The sequence below is a fragment of the Mauremys reevesii genome, linkage group 8 (assembly GCF_016161935.1).
Source record: "Mauremys reevesii isolate NIE-2019 linkage group 8, ASM1616193v1, whole genome shotgun sequence".
In the NCBI taxonomy this organism is placed as follows: Eukaryota; Metazoa; Chordata; order Testudines; family Geoemydidae; genus Mauremys; species Mauremys reevesii.
Genome location: NC_052630.1, coordinates 14,451,380 through 14,466,736, shown reverse-complemented (window position 1 = coordinate 14,466,736; position 15,357 = coordinate 14,451,380). Strand labels below are relative to the sequence as shown.

General features: G+C 43.5%; 1 protein-coding gene across 2 annotated transcripts in view; it reads right to left on the bottom strand.

The window, feature by feature from the left end:
- Positions 1-4,442: 4,442 nt before the first annotated feature.
- PDLIM4 (PDZ and LIM domain 4) overlaps positions 4,443-15,357 on the bottom strand; it is an 89,945-nt gene continuing 79,030 nt past the window's right edge. For both annotated transcript variants that reach the window (XM_039485266.1, XM_039485267.1), the window contains exons 6-7: positions 11,724-11,844; positions 4,443-9,915 (exon numbers count right to left, since the gene is read on the bottom strand). In XM_039485266.1, the coding sequence (XP_039341200.1) occupies positions 9,711-9,915; positions 11,724-11,844 (326 nt within the window). In that variant the 3' untranslated portion in view covers positions 4,443-9,710. The remainder of the gene's footprint in view (positions 9,916-11,723; positions 11,845-15,357) is intronic.

Here is a 15,357-nt window from a genome sequence, read left to right as displayed (position 1 = left end):
CTCTGTGGTCTAAGATCTCCAGCTTGTAGCAGGCCTAGGCAATAAATTATGGTATGGTGAAAGCAGCAACAGGCCAATCACACAGACTCAACTTGGATTGTAATGAGATGATAAAGTCCAGATAACAATTACCAGCTGGGATGGGGATGTGGACTCATTATCATCAAGCAGCTCATTAGGTCCAAACAAGTTTAAAAATATTTAAAGGCAACATTTGTTTGTATTTCCCTTCAGTGATTGAATTAGGAAAGGGTTCTGTTTCCCCACCTACATTTTAGGGGGGTAGGGGCGGGAGGGTGGAAGCTGGCAACCCACCTATGTTCTGCCATTTCACATCTGGCTGCTTAGTAATGTTTAATGGTCTGTGTTTAGAAAGGGAGTTCTTGGTCCTAAGCTTTGGGAGAGTGAGTGGGTGTGTGTTTTCAAAATGTCCTTTGAGCTTTTGAAACCAACTGATAAATCCAGTACAAGTCACAACCTAAACCTAGAAGCTAGGAGCAGTTTACAGGCTTCATTTAGGTCACAGTTGGAAATGTTTGGAGGTTTCTTCCTAGTCCCTCTGCACTTATTTTGTGCCCGATGATTATTCAGTGGCAGATGTTTCGTGGCCTCCACTTTTTTTATGTAGAGTTTTTTTGTAAACAAAAATGGTTTCCTGTGAGTTGAGTGCTCCTACAGGCGCTAGTTTGATAGCCATGAAGATCAAACCCCACTATCCACAGGACGGGGGAGCTGCTGGAGGTTCTCCCATATTGGCTTGTCAATGCACCGCACTAAGGAACGGCAGGTACAACTTCCAACTACGAGAGGTTGTTTCAATTTATGGCCCATTCGGTCCTTAGGCTCTGCTGCTCAGGCTCCCAATTACAACTGATACTGTTGGTGGTAGTGGCTTTTGTGCTGAAGACATCTGTCCAGCAGGAGCTGAACTGTGGCCAAATTCATTTCACATTAGCTACCCAAGTCAGCAACAAGTAACAGCTTTCCGTAACTAACAATCTGGGTGGGATTGAAGCTGGTGAACTAGGAGTGAAGAATAAAAGAAGGACATTTGTAAAATATTGCTTCACTTTTATATTGACTCATAGTTTGGGGTTTTTTTCTCCTTTGCCTTACACGTACATTCAGAAATTCTTCCCAAGCAAGATTTTCCAGAAAATGTCCTTCGCTATGTTAGCTACCGAGCATGCCAAATCTTCCTTAATCTTATGATTTGCACTGTTTTGAGCAGGTGACAAAGTATCTGGATCTGTGCCCTTGTTAGTTAAGCCTGCCTGCCACTGGATTTGAACCCCAAGTTGAATGTGCGCCAATGCCTGGAGGTCCCTATATTTCTGCTTGATGCTTTTCCTCTGGTCATCCTAATTATTTAGTCACATAAAATGGATTCCAGTGCTTTCTGTTTCATACACAAATAATTCACTTTTCCTGATTGTTCATTTGATAGATATATGGAATACTGCCATCCACCCCATCCTGCTCATGTGCCTCAACTCTGTTCTGGAGCAACATGCACTGCTGAGGACCATTTGGTCTTTATGCCCGTTCAGTTCTTGGCCTCCTTGCTAAGACTTACATGGTGCCAACTTTAGCAGTGGTTTTATGGGATGTGGACACCTGTCTATTTGGATCTGGGCTAAGACCACTAACACATTCTGCACAGGACTCCAAACAGCTGTCAGAAGATCACTTTGCTGGGCCTTAAGACCAGCTTGTAGACTGAAAGGAGAAAACACATTTATGGTAGATAGCGGCAGCCAAAGTGACCCTCTGTACTCAGCCTGTGAGGACCAGAAACATCTGTCCCTCTGCTTGGCTGCAGCTGTTGACTGCTTCCATTCACTTTTTGTAGGAGTTAATATGGGCAGAGGCAAGACACGAGCTCCGGACAAAGGAAAAATTATAGTTTTGTACCAAAAGGCCCAGGGGCATTGGATCAAAATTGTAATGGAGGCTGGAGAAAAGGCGAAAGCAAAGACTCAACATACACCGCGAACCAGCATGTGTCTGCGTAAGAGAGGAGCCATCTTGGGACAGTCACTGCTCAGTCTCAATCTGTAGTGATTTTGCAGGTTAGAGCAAAGTGGCCTTCATGCCAGATCATTCGGAGAAGGATTGTGGGTCCACAATGATACATGTTATTTCTTAGCTATTTCTTTGTCCATCTCTAGATTATCAGAGCTACTGAGAGACTCAGTATCCATTCCAGCACTGACAGGCCTCATCCAGGCACTGAGGATGGCATATCAGATACTCCTTGCATTCATTCTCTACTTGTATGTGTATATTCTACTGCACTTTAGAGCCTGGGAAGGTGAATCTTGATACCAAGACTCTTGTGAGTGCACCTGGAATTAGGGACAAAATCTTTTTGATTGATTTATCTTTACATTTAAACAGATTTGCCCTTTTCAAAGCCCAGTAGTAAAGGGCAGAGAATGCTATGATTGCCATAACCCAGGCAGCATCTGCACATTCCTTACTTCATGTTATGTCCTCACAAATGAAACCCTCCATCCTGTACTAAAATATCTACAGCTGTAAACAAAATAAGCAGACTTGTGAGCAAGGCTGAATCACAGGGAGATGAGAAAGGACCTTGCAAAACCTTCTGAGTTCGTGTTCTGGCCTCAGTGAAAGGGGTCTGGTGTTGTGCACATTAAACCTCATTGTGGGCAACTCTCTTCATATCCATCCAGGGTGTTTTTACAGATGAGAAACTCAATGGGCAAAATAACAGAGGAAAGGATCTCTGACCAAATTCTTTAGTAGCGACACCTGCCCCAGCACCGCTCTGCCAGCAGTAGTCTAGGGCTTATATCCTGGACCTGACTCTGATGGCTCTGAGCTGCTCTGGCAGCAAAAAGCAGCTCTTTAGGCAGTAAACTTGGCTCTCTGAGGATTCCTGCCCCACCTAGTGAAAACCTTGAGTGGTGTAGGAACCATTAGAATATCTCCTGCACCAGTCCCCCGAGACCCTGATGCATGATTCTTTTTGGGATAAGGGGGGGAATGGCTGGGATGCCCCTATGGCCACACTGGGCTGTGGGCAGCCAGCATATGTTAGGGCTGGGGAAGGGGATCTCACAGAGTTAACAGTTAATGAAGCGAAAACTCCGTTGCAATTCTGATCTGTTCCATTTGGCACTGCAGGACGCCAATGCTTTTACATGAGTCCAGTTCTGGGCGCCACATTTCAGGAAAGATGTGGACAAATTGGAGAAAGTCCAGAGCAACAAACGTGATTAAAAGTCTAGAAAACAAGACCTATAAAGGAAAGATTGAAAAAACTGGGGTTGTTTAGTTTGGAAAAGAGAGGACTGAGGGTGGGACTTGATAAGAGTTTTGAAGTACGTAAAAGGTTGTTACAAGGAGGAGGGTGAAAAATTGTTCTCGTTAACCTCTGAGGATAGGACAAGAAGCAAAGGGCTTAAATTGCAGCAAGGGAGGTTTAGGTTGGACATTAGGAAAAGACTGACTGTCAGGGTAGTGAAGCACTGGAACAAATTACCTAGGGAGGCTGTGGAATCTCCGTCATTGGAGGTTTTTAAAAACAGATTAGACAAACACCTGTCAGGAATGGTTTAGTTGCTACATATTCCTGCCTTCAGGGCAGGGGACACGGACTAGATGAGCTAATGAGGCCCCTTCCAATCCTACACTTCTCTGATTCTATGAGTAACTTCACCCAGTCAATTAATCCCATTAAATGCAATGAGAGTACACCTGTGAGCGGTTACTTAGATGCTTACATACAGACTCAGGTGCATAGTGCTCTTTAACACAAGAATGCATTAGCAAGAGGCACAGTCGGCGTTCTTAATCCAACTACACACTGTCCATTCCTTTTGCAGAGATGATGGACGTGCCTGTTTGGAAGGGAAGCATATAGCAATGATAGCTCTTCTGCATAAAGAATAAAAACTATGTGCCTACAAATTCAAACAGCATTAATCCCACTTCTCCCATACCACAAAAATACTGTAACCGTTAGGAAATAATATGGCTATAAATCAATAACCAAGACAAGGTGGGTGAGGTAGTATCTTTTACTGGACCAACTTCTCTTGGTGGAAGATACAAGCTTTCAAGCTAAACAAAGCTCTTCTTTAGGTCTGGCCTGAAGAGGAGCTCTGTGGAGCTTGAAACTTCCACCAACAGCAGTTGGTCCAGTAAAGGATATTACCTCACCCACCTTGTCTCTCTAATATCATGGGAGCAACTCGACTACAACAACACTGCAAACACAATAACATTATTTCCCAAAGGAAATCTGCACTGAGAACATGTATCGTCTGTTTATATAATGGCCTACCCTGTAACCACCTGCGTTTGGACATTGTGGAAACAACATGCACACACTTTCATTGCCCTAATGGGACAACAGGGAGCTTCATTGCTTGATAAACTAACAACCCAACGATAAAGAATGAGAGACAGGAAACTGACAGGACAACTTTATTTTGTATTTCATACAAACGTTCTCCCCCAAATGCTTTACAGAGTTAAATAATAGAGTTAACAGACACTTGCAGTATTTACAAAGTTCATTCTTGTCACTAGCCTGGTACGGCAGGTAGAACAGCAGTCTGGTTTTAGTCATTTGTTATGAGACAAATAATGTAAGCGAAATGGAATCAGTCCAGGAACTAATTTACCACAGGATATTATTGTGTGAGGTGGCTCCATGTTTAAGCTACTCAGGGGAGCAAATGAGTTGATTACTCATAAGAAAGAGTGGCCATGAGACAAGTGTATGGAAATTTTGATTTGTGGGAACTTATTTTCAAATGAAAAGAGAGGTAAGTTTGAATCCCTAAGGTCAGATCTTGCCAGCAGTTATTTATATAACAGCTAAACGAGACCACTGAGCACGCCTAAGTGAATGGTTTGCTTGATTTATACATTCAAACACAAGGGTAATGAAGCAATTTATGAATGTCTAAGGCGGTGCCTCATGTTAGTGTTAGAACACATGTGAAGAGTATGCTGGACACCTGCAGTGTGAAAAACCGCCTTACAAATGGGGCTGAACAGGAGACAGAGGTGCTGGAAAGTGGTAGATGGCTCAACCTGACACATACCTCGTTCTCACAACAATACATTTGGATAAGCTAGGTAGGCCAGTCTCGTAGTAACACTTCCTCCTGCCCAGTCAACTCTGCACTCAATCCCGTTTGTTCAGAAACTTCCATGTTCTGCTCTACGTCACTATGCTTCTGACTTCCTGCCAGGTCCCCATATGATTATTATTACACGTGCCCATCAGGCATTAACTATCATTCTTTGTTGCCACAAATATTTTAATAATGAGAAAACGGGTAAGGGCCTAAAGAGGATGTTTGACTATTTATTTCTCTGTGGGAACCAGGAGGATGTAAAGTGTCTGTTTCGACTCAAGCCAATCCAATGGGGACACATGCTTGTGTCCCATACCTGCTATTACGCAATGGCTTTCTGAGAGAGGGCACTTACAATAGGGGAAAACGCCTTTACAATCTTAAATCTTGGTGTTTGATTAAAAATATACTTCATGATTAAAAGGACACCTTCCATCTGAGTATGTCAAGGTGCTTGACAACATGAACTCAGCTTCACAACAGCCATATGAAGAAGTCTTACACTCATTTTACACATGGGGAAACCGAGGCAGAGAGCAGGGTTAAGTGACTTGCCCCAGGCACGACTGGCAGCACACCCCATATCTCTTGACTCCTAGTCCTGGACTACCATGATTTCTCATTAAGCAGACAATTAGCTAACGGGCACATGAGAAAATGAGCATGAACTTTTAAGTGGAGCAGTAAAGCTAGAGGAAATGAGCCACAAGCAACATTTATAGAGGAAGCGCAAAGAGACCAATTGTCAGCGATGATACATCAGCACGTAAATACCCGAGCACAACCCCAAAACCAGGTAAGGCAGGCGCCCACTTCACAGAACATATTATAACCAATTAAGCCGGGCCCAGTAATGTACGAGGTTAATAAACTAAGTACAAGTGAATGTGTATAACAATTGCAAAGTAATAAGCTTCCACTAGTGGCAGGCAAACACAGTGCAATAATATTTTATACTTGATTAGGAGTTTAGCAGTACAGCTAATCATTTACTGTTGTCCAAAGTATCAATGTTCAGATGGTCCCATCCCTTAAGAAAGACTAAGCAGATGTAAGGGGAGACTTACACTCAGCTATGTGACAGAACCCCCGTATGTTACCTGTACCTTAATAATTAAAGCCGCTCCTCACTGAAGAGAGTTGCAAACCAGGATGTGGATGGATTTACAGACTTGATGCAGGTTTTGATGGTGAGCACAGGATATAAAAGGGGGAAAGGTATTTTCCATTACCAGGAGAAACACATGGGGCTAAGGGACAGTGCATCAATGCCATAGCCTTTTGTCTCTTGGGACGAACACTGGGTTCAAATCCTGAACAGATCACAAGCGAAAACAAGCTACTCTCTAAACCACATTATAAAACTACTGCTCCATTCTGCGGGATGGGTAACTTTTGTTTGGGGGAAGTTCAGGCCAAGCATGGAAGATGCATTGTTGGTCAGGATTAAACTGCATAACTGAAGAAAAAAATAAAAGAGCCAGCCCTTATTTACCAAAACGTCAAGCTTTAAGCCGTGCTATTAGGCTCTCACTTCCGCTAGCACCGCTGTAAATCACTGATCCCCTGAATGCATGAAACAAAAGCAAGAATGGACATGCTGCTGTCAGCTGGAATGACCCTCACACTGAGAAATGCCCTCACCCTGCCACCAGAAGAATTCCTGCAACTGAGTTAGACATACATGAACAGTAGCAGCCAGACTTGTGGCACCTGGACTCAGGATTTCCTGACCCTGGCTTCTCATGCAACCTGCCAATACTACAGCACATTCAGCACTAGGAAACCTTGAATACCAGCGCTATGCCAGCAACCGGTTTCACCAGTACACGGTTAACCAGGTGTCCCATTTCTGGCAGGCAAACCTCCCTCCTGTGATCCAGCATAGCTTCAAACAAAATAAAGAATATGCCACTCAAACCCTCACAGCCTCTCTGTGTCACCGTGTGATGAGCAGCCATAGGAAGGACGATTTCTACAGGTGACTTCTATGCCTAGCACTAGCCAACAGATCTTTTTTTCTGACCTTCTTCCGAGACCCCATTTCTCAGACTCCTATTAGGGAAAAGCGACAGGAAAGAGGGGCAGGCCAGTTGCCCCATCTATACTGTTTTGTGCCTGCCCAGAAGAGGCAGCTGTGTATCAGAGAGCCATGTTTTGCTTTCCTCACAATTCTCTGCACTAAGCAGGGCCGGCTCCAGGCACCAGCGAAGGAAGCAGGTGCTTGGGGTGGCCAATGGAAAGGGGTGGCACGTCCGGGTTTTCGGCGGCAATTCAGTGGCAGGTCCCTCAGTCCCTCTCTTCCTCTTTGAGCTGCCGCTGAAGTGCCGCCGAGCGGCTTTATCTTTTTTTTTTTTTCGCTTCACTGCTTGGGCTGACAAAAAAGCTGGAGCTGGCCCTGGCACTAATGGGCTGGAGTAGGGGAACTAGGCAGAAATAGCACCCCCGATCAGATAGTAACTCTTTTTGATATTGATAAATAATCCTGTCCTAGACTGTCCAATTCAAATCACAACACATTCTTTTCTGGAGAGTGATCAAAACCTATGATCTGCCCGGAACGGAACTGAACTGAATGTTTGCCCTGAATGTTTTACTAGGAGCTGCGTGGAATGCCGTGGGGAGGTCTTGTGTTTCTCAAGAGTTACTGTTGATGCTCTTTAACTGCTAAGAAAAAGACCAGAACTATAACCAGGATACGGTAACCCTGGCAACATGCAGTTCAACGTTCGGCTTTCTGACACAGAAAAAAGGTGATTTGTTTTCCGTTCTGTTTTTAAACCACGTCTACGGTTCAAAGGTCGTCTAGTCCAGCAAGCTGAGTGTCTCCAACCCCCACTGATCCCAAAGGGAGTTGGGGGAACTACAGTCCACCAGTTTTCAGTGGAATGCCCTCTACCTCTCTCTGAAGTGCAAATTCAATTCATAAGGGTGGACTAATCTCATGAGCTGCCTAGTATATGGTGGTTATTGTGGCAACTGCATCCTACTGCCTCTTCCAATGGGAGAGATCAGCAGCAGCAAACATGACCTTTCTAAAAGAAAAATGTTTCCAGGCTTCTTATTTTTAATGTCCTGGTAATGCAGGGATAAGGTTTCAAAAGCGGTGCATGGGGGAAATTGGCCACATGGCTTCCATTAGCAGGAGTGGCAATCAGGCAGCCAAATCTCAGTTCACAGCTTACAAAATGGCCCAATGTTCAGCCAGTACTGGATGTCAGATGCCGCTCCAGCAGGATGCCCGAGCAAAATAAAATCCTCCAAACACCAGAACAAAACATCTCTCCCAATAAAACCAAACGTTTCCCCAAAACGAAAAGGAAACCAAACCTTGTTAATGGCTTGGGTTTGCACTGAGCATCAGTGGGTCCAAATCTGATCCCACTCACTCTAGGCCAGGAAGAGTAGCTGCATTTACCAGTTCTGATGTAACTTTCTACGTTCTTGATGGATTTTGCTATTGGTTCCACAGAGAGCCAGAATGGCAGGTAGTTTTAAGAGCTGCTGTACAATTCTAGGGGCCACTGAAAACAGCAAAAGCTGGATCAGGCCTATGATGAACAAAAACATAGATACCCTCTGCCAGGGGAAGAACAAGGCAGTCAAACTTAGGAGCTGAAGACCAGTTCAGGAATCACCCAGGCAGCCCCAGTACTATTTCAGGGTCCCAAGCATTAGATATCAGAGAATTCCAGGAATTATAAAGAAAAAGAAAAGCAAACCTTATAGCACAGGGGTTCTCAAACTGGGGGTCGGGACCCCTCGGAGGTTGTGAGGTTATTACATGGGGGGTTGTCAGCCTCCAGTATTTATAATGGTGTTAAATATATTAGAAAGTATTTTTAATTTATAAGGGGGGTCGCACTCAGAGGCTTGCTATGTGAAAGGGGTAACCAGTACAAAAGTTTGAGAACCACTGTTATAGCAGAATGTAGGGGCAAAGTGCCTTTTTGATGGAAACCTGAATCAGGTCTGCAGATCAGGTCAATGCCATGTAATGTAACTAGTGAATTTCACCTCGGCTACTTTTTAAAAAAATCATTTTTGCCCAGGACAGTCATCTCTGCTTAATATCAGATCTTGTCTGAAACTCTCTCCACCCCACCACCGTGCTGCATTGCAGGAACATAGCTTCCACATGGTCTCAATGTGTTACTGAAAGGTATGGATCTAAAGCAATGCAATAAAAGTTAGTTTCTCTTGTTAAAGTGCCTTATTTCCTTTGAGCTTTTAAAATGTTTTCCTTACATTTTAAAATGAAGAGAAAAAAAGAATACTGGTTTTATATGAAACATAGTAGAACATTAATCAATATTTACACAGATCTTGGACAAGGCCATGGCAGAACTTATTTAACCCCCTCCCCAGCACAACAACCCAAAAGCAGAGCGTCAAAAGGAAGGAAAAAATCTGTTCATATGCTTTCAACACCATCCCCTTGAGATCCCTAGTGTAAACCGCTTTATCTCTGAATAGGCATTTTACTGAGACGCTAGTAATCGGAGTTGATTACTGACATATTTTAAAACTAGCGGCGTGCGTGTGGGTGGGCGAGTTGCCTTTTGACCTCTCCAGGAATAGAGTATGCACTTAGACAAGTTCGACTTTTGCGTTTGGATAAACAGCGACAACATCATATCCTTCGGGGGGCTTAACCCTTTCCTTTGCGTGCGTTTCGCAGTACAGCTGCTCCTCGATGAAGAAATATCCCCTCTGCTTCAGGTTTAGGCCACAGTCATTGCACATGAAACATTCTGGGTGGTAGAGCTTGTCCCGAGCTTTGACAATGGTCCCTCTGTTGAGTGTAGGAGAGAAGGCAGATTACACACCAAGCTGATGTCAAAAGCAACAGCGAGCGCACTCTGGAGCAGTTTGTTCCACTGCCCAGCATAGCAAAGAAACATGAACGTAAATGGCATTTAGTGGCATTTTGAAGGTATCATTTGACCCCAGCAACCTCTTCTGCCTCGGTCTCTAACACCCACTTTGCTCCCCCTGCTGGCCATCTAAAATCCCACTGTGAAAATTCTCTCCGTCAGCCATTGCTTTGATTATTTTGACCTCTCCTTCAAGGGCCCAATCCTGCTCCCACTGATGTCAGTAGCAAAATCCCTGTTAACGTCAGGGCCCGAAGCCCTGGACTGGCTCCTTACTGCCTTCTGCATTGAGTTCTCCTCAGCTTCAAGGTGCTGCTCAACTCTCCTCTCCATCATAGTCCCTCCAGCTCCTTTTTGCCCCACCCACACCTCTCAACCTGGTCCTCCTCTTTGCTTCCTTCTCCCATGCCTGTCTCCACAGCCCCTCTCACATGGTTACCTTTGCCTGGGACACCCTTCCCATCCCACTGTGGCACTTCTGCATCTGCTCTTGTACATTCTTCCTTGAAAACCCATTTCTTTCTCAAATCCTATCAGCATTAGGCTGTCCCTCCACCCCCACCCCTCAAGGGCCCAAGTGGGTGAGGTAATATCTTTTACTGGACCAACTTATGTTAGTAAGCTTCTGTAATAAAGATATTGCCTCCTCCGCCTTGTTGGCTGTTGTCTGTCTGTTTAGGGATCATGTCTCCTTCATGTTCTGTACACCCAGACACTTGGCACCTTCCAGGATTGGACCTTGAAGGGGATGTGCATGGTAAGCCATTTCCTACTCTCGTGGGTTGCTGCCTAACAGCCTGAATTCCTTACCCCATGCCTTGGCATGACGCTGGCTCAGGAGCAATGGTTCTCAACCTATTTACCATTGTGGGCTGCAGGTTGAGAACCACTGGTCTGGAGTAGCTACATTCAGCCAGGATGATGGCAAGGAGACCAGTCTGTGAGAGCAGGGAACCATCCCCTTAGGCTAAAACATTAGCCCTTTCACATGCGAATGTAATAAAATGACGATCTTCATGAGCTAGTTATGGGAGATCTCCCACCATTGCACTCCCCCCGTGATAGCAAGGATGGAAACATGAACGCGGACAGTGCACAGGAACTTTTACCATGTTGTCAGCAAGCCCCGCCTGGACTCGCTCTAAATGACATGTTGGTAAAAATGCCTGTATTCTGCATACAGCATTGCGACAGTGGGAGCTTTCTCAAAAAAACACCCCCAAACCACCCACCACCGCACGGCTAGTCAAGCAGACAAAGCCCTACAGACTCTGCAGTCATCTACTAGGACTGAACCCAGCACCTTCAGCATGAAAAACACTGGCCTCTTCCACTTGAGCCAAATGAGTTTGTTGGGGGATAATAAAGGGCTGTAATAATTTCTGGGGCCATTCACATGCATTAGGTCAGTTTATTACAATAAGCATGGTAAAATCATATGCTTCATTAGAAATCATTGATACATCACTGTACTGGTCAGATTTGTTATGCATCTTGAAAAGGCAACCCAAACTGCACTGGGGAATGTCACCTTATTCCAATTTTATATCTTGTGTAAGGTCTGGCTGGCAAGAAATATGAAGACTTGGAGGACTTTGCTGTAAATATTAATAGAGCCACTTCTATTAGATGAATACCACAACAGAGGTCTTGTGAATAGTTAATTGTCCTATTCCATTGCATGGTGTTATTGACATCTAATGCTATGGAGAGATCATGTACTTACACAATCCCATTTCCACATCTGGTGCACTCAGGAAGCATCTGCAATCCAGACATGGCACCACCAAGTTTTGATACTGGAGATTTGATGTTTCTTGGGCCAGTCAGTCGGTCGAGTTTTTCACCTGCCAAAAGTTTTGAAAAGACACAGATTTAAAGTTGACCTCTATTTTAGAGGACAGATGTGATGATTCTGCCCGAGAAAACACGATATACATATTGCAACAGAAAACTCTTCTTGCAATTTGCGTAACAAAGAAAATGGTGGGACCATTTACCAAGTTCAGCATTTAAGTTCACAGAACACTGATAGGCCTCACATAAATCCACTGTACATCAAAATGAAGCCAGAGGGTTAAGTAACTAATTGCTCAGAATGGTAGCCATGAAATGGCTGTAATATAACCATTGATTACCACATCACCATCTACTCGTACATCCTCAATGATCTAAACAGACCCCATCAATCTAAACAGACCAGGGCTGAATTTGTTTGACAGGTTTTTTGGGGAGCTAAGAGGCAGAGATGGGGAGAGAGAAGCACACTCATGAAATCATAGGAGAGCAGAACAGATGGAGTGGGTTCTATCTGAGTGAGATTAGATGCATTGTTTTTTTATAACCATGACCACTCAAAGAGAAGAAGATGATTAAAACCTTTTGGAGCACAGGGCAAACCAAAAAAAGAAAGAAACCAAACAATAACACAGTTAAGTGCATTTTTCTTCTTAGGAGATTTATTTGTTTTATTACAACTGTCGTGAGTCAGGAAGACTTTTGTGAGTTTAAAGCAAAAAGTAAAACAGCATGTTAGAAGCTGACCTTTTTGTTGGCATTAAGTTTTGTTTTACACTGGAAACCAGCCAAACTAAAAGGAAGCAATGAAAGCTTTATGCAGGGTGACTGGCACTCTCTCTCATATATGAGCATATGAGTGTGTGTGTGCATATATTATATATATACACACACACACACACACACACACACACACAGAGAATGCATATAGTGAATGTTTATACATAATGTATACACTCACTCACACGGATACATGAACATATTGCCAAAAACTGTAAAACTTAACAATGTACACGACTAACTGCGAGGTTTTCCAGAATCCCCTGTCGCCCACCAGATCACAGCTGCAATTTTGAATATGCTCATCCAAGCCCCCATTCAGCAAAGAACTTTAAGCATATGCTTAATTTTAGGCACATGCTTAAATTTCATCGACCTCCATGGGACTTTAGCATGTGCTTATAAGCTGTGCTGAATAGGAGTAAGTACTCACCAAACAGCTACTTTGAAGCTTTAATAGCTTTGTTTCTGCCCGAAAGTGCCTACTACAGCTTAAAAAAATTCTGTGTATATAAAAGTTAATTCTTAGCATTTTTAATCAACCAGGGTATCATTCTTCCAGGCTGTTTATTGAACTTGGCCCTATTGTTACAAACAGATTCACACAGTATATTTCTGACTTGCATTCCTCAGTGGTGCGTCCCTTTCTTTTTGCTCAGAATTCATTTTCCCAAATGATCTGGGGATGAGAGAAGCGCCTCCTCTTCCCTTTTAGAATAAAGACGCAACACGTAGGACAACTTGCTTTGCTTGCTTTGCTTTCAACACAGAAAGACAGATCAGTGCATTTCAGCTCCACCAGTTACCAGCATGACTGTACTTTTATCCTTATAGAAACGGTTTGCAGTTAATGTAGAGGAGGCTATTCAATTATAGAATTAAGAGGTGAGCAAAGGGCCCACAAAACTGTCTCCCTCCCAAAGTCAGGGTGTTTTTTTGGGAAGGCCTTCTAATCATTTCTCTGTATTTGCACAGTGACAGAGTCTTAGCCATTAACACTGAGCCAAAGCATGATAGTGCTCATGATTTTACAGTCAAACAACTAAGATCATGAAAACCAAAGACCCTCCCAGCCCCCTACAAGTAAAACACAATGTTAATGTTTTCAGAAGACTTGGAATAAGACAGCCCCTCGCTCTATGTGTGACTGACTGCCCAAGCAACCCACTGAGACTGTTAAGCCCAAGAGGCCTCCAGTGCGCTTGGTTGGACTCAAGCAGAACTCGTTTGCTGAGATTTTCTGTTGAGCATGGACTGACACAATCGCGCACAAGGTCAGACCTCACAGACTGAGAGATGCTGTATTTGAGCTATTCATATATTCATTTGCCAGCTTTTAAAATATCACCCTCCTTACGCCTGAAGCTGCTCCTGTTCCTAAGCTAGGGAACTTGGATAACTTTGACAGAGGTGGGGATAGAGGGAGAGAGAGAGGGAGAGAGATATTTTAAAACAAGGCAGGACCTTCGAAACTCTCACCAGAATGCTAGGTCCTTTCCCTCTGTTTCTGCAGGCACAGAGCCCCACAACAATTTATGTTCCTCAGCTAGGCAGCTACTAACTTTAACTAAACATTCTTGTCTATGCTTTGTGGTTAGGGCTCATCTTTCATGGTTGAAGGGCACCCATTGAGGCAACTGTTAGGTTTCTTTACCAATCCTGTCAGATTCCCAGCAGGAAACACTTCTTATTAGAGGCACAGTGTGAGGCCAATCATCATAAAGAAAAAATACTGCTTCTGGCAGGAAAATTTTCCATATCCCCAAGTCCTTCATGTGAAATACCAGGTTTTCTAAGACTATGAAGATCCTGCCTTTAAAGGGACACTGAACACTAGTCTTGAACCCGAAACGTATATTTCTTCTTTTTTGTATTTGGTTTTAAAAAAGGGGAAAGGAAGATTTGAAGAATCCTGATACGAATTTAAAAAATTTGCATCATTTAAAACACAAATATAAAACTAAATCTCTTAAATGGAATCTCTAGTACTGAGACTCCCCAATACAATAACATTTCCCTAGTGCACCAGAACCCAGAAGAGAAATAATTTACCCCAAAGTGAAAGGGGTTGGTCTATTTCCATCATCCAAGCTGAGTGAAATGCAAAAGAAGCTTAAATTAAGAAAAATACATTCAGATTTTAAAATGTTTTATTTGTAATTACCTATGTGTTTTATGCTGACAGAGTCTCTTCAGAAGAGAGTATTTCATTTTTAATCCTTTACAAAATGAACCCCAGTAACTTAACAATCAATGCTCCTGGCCTGAGTTTGTGGCTGCAAAACTGGTCAGGGATTCACCAGTCTCATATAAAAATCACTAGGAGACCAGAACCAGGTCTAAAGTAAGGGAGAAAAAAGGATGGTATTGGCCTAGAATCAAGATCTGAACTCTCCAGCTTCCTGACCTTTTGGTTGGTATCTTTCATCAGTTTTGTAATTCCAGACTCTGACAACACTGTGCTGCTATGTTACCAGAGGTTGGCATTGCAATAAACTCCATGTGGGAGGGTAGGGGGCAGTTCTTCAAAAAATCTTTTTAAATAGTGTTGCCCTTTTAAGATACCCTATTAAAATCTTGTAAAAGCAAAGCTCCACTGTGCTAGTTACGTCTCGTCATGAGAGGATGGAAGAAGGGGAGGAGACAATAGTTATTTACTCCAACTTCAACTCCAGCACTTTCTACTCGCTTCTTCCTAATAATGAGGTTCTTGGGTACGTACAGTTGTGCACTGTCAAAAGACCCAAAGGCACAATCGGATGCGGCTGTTACTGCCAGCTAAT